Raw genomic sequence first — 6942 nt, 5'->3', positions numbered from 1 at the left:
CTTAACGATTTTTTAAATCAACCAGAAAAGTGTGAGCTGGGCTCAAGGATTAAAGTTTTGGTATTATTTCAGACCTCTCACAAACAATATAACAAGAAAAAATTAATCCTGTTTTTTTTTGTTAGTGAGTTCTAAAAACAATCACACTTAGCTAGGAGAGAGGAGGGGAAGAGAATGGGAAGTAATTTTTTCTTACACGTTTACACTTTTTGCTTGCATAAAGTCACTCCCAAGAAAAAATCTACAAAATGGAGTTTTAAGACAAAATTTCATGTTTATATCCTATCTAATTCACAAGCCAGAATAGATGGACAGCGTAGCAACACTAACAGTTTCTTTCCTCTGAGTAGACTTTTTAACAAACTTTTACCAAAATGAACTAAACGTACACTCTAAAACTTTTCATGAAGACCTTAAGTGAAAATATAAACTTTTCCCATCAAATGAGCTAAAATATTTTATTTGAACTTGACAACGTAATAATGAGAACAAGGATATATAATTTTTATTTACATATATACTCTTACTGTACAATTATCACAGATACTACACACATTAACTTACGGTTGGTTCAGAAAATCAAACAAAATTGTTATTCATTATAAAATTATTATAATGTCACATACTTTCAAGAATCTGCTGTTTGAGAGGAAACCAACTAGCAGTTGATTTACCTCTTTAATACTATCCTTAGCTTCCCATCTGACCTCCAATGGTAAACTTTGCTAGTTTTAACCCACGGAAACAGGTTCAGCTAGTAAGATCTTGCAACCATTTATTAGCACCTGTAATTGTACCCTTTTAGTAGTTAAGCAGCAGCCTATTATTCTTATTTATAACTAGATTAGAAAATTATAATTTTAATTAGTAATCTTGCTAAGTAGATTGTCAAATTTGAGGTAGTATTTAATTCTAACAAATACTGTACACTATACGCTGTACCTACATGACGGACACTAATTTACTTGGTAAATATCTTTCAACATAAAATTGTAAATACCTAAATACAGTATAGCTTTGATTAACAGTCAATGTGGACCAAGGCAACCTCAGATGAGCAAATTCTCTGATAATACATAATTTTGTGGGGTGATTTTATTCAATCCTTTCCTCAGTGTAGATTCTTTTTCGCCAGTCCATTATTTGCCCAACCAGTAAATGGCATGTTTGAGGTTAATTTTCTTTAGGCTTTCGACAACAGTTTGATAATTTTCAAGGTCCTCGAGCAAATGTTTGAACAGTGTCTGCCGGTAATGACTCTTTAGGTCGGTTTTGATAATACAGAAACTTGGTTATTCGTGACTCTACTGTATGTTATTCCTTTCTTTGCCCGTATGATACATCACAGCACATTATTCCACTTACGCCCCACAAAGGAACTAATTGTCATAGTCCAGCTGGAAGGTGTAGTGCTGTTTCTCCCACTGGGGGTTGTCTGGCTGTATTGGCTGTGCCATTGTCCATTCGAAGAAGTCAACTTTGTCGTTATAGTCAATGAGTACTACGGTGTGTGTCCTGCGAAAATTGAAACAAAACAAAAATTATTATTTTTTTCTTTAAGTGACTGATTATTATTCACAAAAAAAAATTATAATTAAGATCTAGTGAAAAGATTAAGTTTGTAAACTAAAAAGGCTTAACTGATCACACATAATCAAGGATTTTGGCAATAGTTTTAGAGAGTCCAGAATTTTTTTTGAACAATGTCATGTCTGACTTTTCAATATTTTTGCAAAATGTTTACTTTTTACTTGCCTTTCTCGACAATATACAACTAAATAATTTAATAAAAATACAGAGGAGATAGAAAAAAATATGTTCAAAACACTGGATTAATTCTTGACAGCCATAAAGTTATTAGTACCTATGTATAAATAAAGTTTCATATAAGCACACTAGTACTGCATCTCCTCGCAATATGTTTATAATTCCCCAATTAAACTTTCAGAATATAAAATGAACTTAGAAGATACTGGAAATAACAGCATTGCTAACAGGTGTTAAAAAATCCACATAGAAGAGAGGAAGGAACCAACACACAGCGAAATAGCAGAAACAGACCGGAGCAGCTCAGCATATGATGATTAAGATGTTGATGAAAGATGCTGTTTTCAAGAGGTAGGTAACCCATGGCCCAAGAGCCATTTTGGGCCCCTGAAGGTTCAAAAAATTGCCCACCACACCGACAGGAAGTCACTACTTGACCACTAAATACAGTTAATTTGAAAAATACATGCTGTCTAAAGTTCTATTTTAAATTATATTTTGAAATAACTGTAGATGAAGCTATGGTTTTTAAATTTAATGCTTGGTTATTTTTATTTATGTTCTTATCACAAATCAAAATAACATTTATAGATAGAGGAAAAATGAAATGAACACCCTGCTTACAAAAATTAGCCCAATATCTTTTTAATTTTTTTATAATTGTCCCTCAGAATTAAAAAGTTGGTCACCCCTGCGGGATGATTACCGACAATTGAAGAGACTGTACTCTCCACGCACCACCGAAACACGTACCACATTGGACGATTATGAACTAACTTGTGGTGTTGTGTTTAGTTATTGTCCATGAGACTTGTGAGCCACGACAAATACTATCTGTTGTTTACTGCCCCTAAGCACGCTCATGACTGTTTCAATTCCAATTAATTATGGTAACCGTTGTTACACATTCATTGTCCGTTCCCATCCGAATGTACACATCACATTGTTAGGGACTGGAAAAATTTGTGGGTTCAATGACCTGTAGGATGAACTCCATAGTTCTACGTACACTCGGTCAAATGTCACACACTCATTGGCTGCTGTCTTGTGAGACGTCCCAACGTAGCAGCCTGTGATTTGATAAAGCTTTGGTTGGGTGTTTCTCATTGGCCCAGAGTCATCCAGGTGAGTTGTGAGCCAATAGCAGAGGCAGCACTGACGTATAACTATATGTATTTTAGCCTATCGCGAAATTAATTCGTGAATTTTTCTGGTCTCTACACATTGTGCATAAGGAAAACAACATACGTGCCAAGCGTACTCTCCAACAGTGGGAAGGATGATATAGAGGTGAAAATACCGTCCAGATTCCATTTCTCTTCATAAATTTTGCTACTTCTTGTGATCTGAAATACACGTATGTCCCGTCGTCTGCTACTACCACATCGGGCAAGTCACGGCAACTAAACATGTCCCGTAATTCGTGCACAACTGCGGCAGCCGACATACCCACTATTTACCCACCAGACTTCTGGCCACTCTGAAAATGTGTCTATAACAATCATTACGATCATCCCTTGGAATGGCCCAGCGAAGTCAATATGCAGTTGTGACCATGGCTTCTCTGGGGCTGGCCATGATACCATCGTCAACTTGGGGGGATTGTTGTAACAACTTTGACAAGTAACACATTCCCTTACTACTTCCTCAATTCTTGCATCAAACTTGGGCCACCAAAAATAGCTTCTGGAAACTGCTTTCATGCGGACCATGCCATCATGTTTTGCGTGGAGCATTTTTTTCAATTATTATCAGAATAATTTTTATATGACTAACCATTACTGCAAGCGGAGAATAAACAAGGATTGAAGGACAAAAAAAATCATAACTCCCTTTCTAGGCAAAACATCAAATTCGTATGAATTGTGTATTAATCTTATAATTTTTATCTAAAACTTTTGTATGAAAACATTTTTGATTAGACGAACCATTGCAGCAAGGGGTTAAAAAAAAGGGCAGATTAAAAAAAATTCATAACTCCCTCAAATCCATTCAAATAGTTTGTAAATCTTAAAATTTTTAATTAAAACTTTGTCTGAAACAATTTTTAATAAAATGAACCATTGTTGCAGGGGGTTGAAAAAATAAAGGAATAATATTTAAAAAAAAATATCATCATTTACTTACCATGTGCACTGTTAAATCTGTTCTGTTTTACTGTTAAACCTTAAATTATTATCTACAATTTTTGTCTAAAATAATTTTTTATGTGGCCAAACATTACTGCAAGAAGTAGAGTGGTGGAGGGCTAAAAAAAAATCATAACTAGTAACTACCCTTCAAAAGACATAACATCTAATTTGTTCTGATTGTGTATTAATCTTATAATTTTTACCTAAAATGTTTGTCTGAAATAATTTATAATAATACAAACCATTACTGCAAGGGGTGGAAATAACATGGGTAGAAAAACAAAATGTCATTACTTTTGTTTTAATACATTTACTTTCATTTCTATTATAATTTATTGTTAAATGCTTAAATTTTATCTAAAACCGTTGGCTGGAACAATATTTGATGAAACGAACCATTACCATAAAAACTAAAAACAGGAGTTGAAATTTAAAAAAAAAAAAAAAAAAAATAGTATCAAATTTGTCAGAATTTATTAATAACTATCTTAATATTACCTTTAACCTTTGTCAAAAAACATTAATATGACCATGTATTAGTCCAAGAAATGTAAAATAGTTTTTGAAAATCAAAAATAATGTCATGACTACCTTACTAGGAAGATTATGAAATTTTTTAAGACATTGAATGCTGGATGCATTAAGTTAAAAAACATTCAAAATATTTTTGCTGCATGAATATGAGAAAATGTTAAATCAATATTTTTTTTTTAATATGGACGAACATATAGGATGTTATGTCAGCTAAATTAAGTTCTTAAAATGTTCCAGGAGTTTATAAAAGTTTCCAAAATATTTCCAAAAAAATACGTACATACTTCAAAATCTACCTACGCCTATGGGCTATAGGCTGTGCCGAAAGAGATGTTTTTATTAGAATTCATACACAAGCTTTTAACAATAATATTTCTCCCAGCCGTAAGTATTTATGTAATTTCCCTTCACTTTTCTAAACAAAGTTATACACAACTCTCGCAAGGCAGCACTAATGTCCATGGTTTCCATGTTTCTCCATGCTACACAGGCCAAGTGCCCAGTATTGAGTTCCGTAAAACGGGGGTGGATAGGATCAAAAGTTTTTAACCTTACATTTTGAAACCAAATATAGCAGAAAAAATTATACATTGTTCTAATAGTTCTAACGATAGTTCCAATACATAGTTCTATTAACCCGCCAGTGCACGGGTTGGGTCTGTGAGACCCAGCAGAATGTAATTCTTCGAATCGCCAAGAGATGGCAGAAGCTGTTTACTTGTGCAACCTGATAGCTTCCTATCCAAACCTGTTTAGTATCTCTGTGGACTTGCAGCAGAGTGGCAGTTATAGTTTCTGAAGTACTGTGCATTTTCTCGACTGGTGGGTCTGTGGGACCCAACCCGTACGATTATGTAAGTTTTTTTTAATGTATGATTTGACTGTTTTTTATTTTTCTTGCTTCTCTACACAGGATTTGAAATTAAATACATGTGTATTAAAATAATCTATATATGATGATGATTTTCTATTCTAGGTCCCGTAGGGAACAGTTGTAAAATTTGAGTAATCCATGCGATGTGGAACAAGTTATGGCACTTCTAGAAGAAACGTTGTCCGATGATGATATTTCTGACTGTACAGACACTGATGCCGATCAAGATTATGCAGTTAGCAGCGACCATAATAGTTCTTCAGAAAATGATTCAGATGAAGGAAAAATACAATCAAATAACACTGAGAACAGTTACTTTTTAGGGAAAGACAGGAAGATAAAGTGGGGAAAAAGTAGACCAATGCAAAGTGTTCGTACTAGAAGTCACAATATTGTAAAAAAGCTTCCAGGTGTTACAGGGCTAGGAAAAAAAGAAAAAAGTGTCAGTGGATGCTGGAGTTTGTTTTTTGACAACAATATGATTGAAAAAATTGTTGTGTTCACAAACAAATACATTTTAAAAATTTCTTCTGGTTATAAAGATCCTAGTGACTGTAAACCAACATCACTGACAGAAATAAAATCTCTCCTTGGACTACTCTACGGAATGGGTTTCCTGCATGGTGGAAGAATGAATATCCAAGACTTTTGGTCTACTGATGGTTTAGGAACGGAGCGGTTTCAAGCAACCATGGCTTTCAGACGCTTCCGATTTCTTCTGAAATGTATTCGCTTTGATGATATCGAAACCAGGCAGCAGAGGAGAGAGAGTGACAAACTGGCAGCAGTGAGGGAAATTTTTGAATCATTCAATGGAAACTGTAAAAAATACTATTCCATGGGCGAGTTTATGACATTGGATGAAATGCTTCTTTCTTTCAGAGGACGGTGTGGTTTCAGAATGTATATTCCGTCGAAACCAGGGAAATATGGTATAAAAGTTTTTGCACTGGTTGATGCTAAAATGTATTATACATACAATCTTGAAATATATTGTGGTAAGCAACCTGCAGGGCCATATCAAGATGTGAGCTTTAAACCGAGTGATATTGTTGAAAGAATGTGCTTACCTGTTTCTGGAAGAGGGCGTAATTTGACGATAGATAACTGGTTCACATCGTACGATATTGTTGCAAAAATGAAGAATGAACACAACATAACTATTGTTGGAACTGTCAGAAAAAATAAGAAGGAGCTGCCACCACACTTTATTACAGCTGCAAAACGGGAACCTCACAGCAGTGTATTCGGCTTTCAAGAAAACATGACTCTCGGTTCTTATGTTCCAAAACGAGGAAAAACTGTATTGTTGTTGTCTATGCATGCCGATGATAAAATTGACGAGAGCACAGGAGAAAAAAAAAACCAGAGATCATCACATTTTATAATTCAACCAAAGGTGGTGTGGATTGTGTCGATGAGAGGATTGCATTCTATAATGTTGCTCGAAACACTAGAAGATGGACAATGGTAATTTTCTACGCAATGCTCAATATTGCAGGTGTCAATGCTTATTTGGTTTATCGAGCAAATGATCCCACTTCCCAAGATGGAAAAAATAGAAGAACTTTTCTGAGAAAACTGATGTTCAACCTTAAGGAGGAGCACATCAAAGAGAGAGCCATGTGTAAATTT

General features: G+C 34.6%; 1 protein-coding gene across 4 annotated transcripts in view; it reads right to left on the bottom strand.

Annotated features, from left to right (window-relative positions):
- LOC134537519 (transport and Golgi organization protein 2 homolog) overlaps positions 1-6942 on the bottom strand; it is a 127557-nt gene that overhangs the window by 103251 nt on the left and 17364 nt on the right. For 2 of the 4 annotated variants that reach the window (XM_063378037.1, XM_063378036.1), the window contains exon 6: positions 445-1515. The exons of the other annotated variants lie outside the window; for them this stretch is intronic. In XM_063378037.1, the coding sequence (XP_063234107.1) occupies positions 1380-1515 (136 nt within the window). In that variant the 3' untranslated portion in view covers positions 445-1379. Of the gene's footprint in view, positions 1-444; positions 1516-6942 lie in introns of those variants that run through there. 4 annotated transcript variants of the gene reach the window in all.

The sequence above is a fragment of the Bacillus rossius genome, chromosome 12 (genome assembly GCF_032445375.1).
Source record: "Bacillus rossius redtenbacheri isolate Brsri chromosome 12, Brsri_v3, whole genome shotgun sequence".
NCBI lineage: Eukaryota > Metazoa > Arthropoda > Insecta > Phasmatodea > Bacillidae > Bacillus > Bacillus rossius.
Note: the sequence above shows the minus strand (reverse complement) of the source record. Positions and strands in the feature narration are given on the sequence as shown.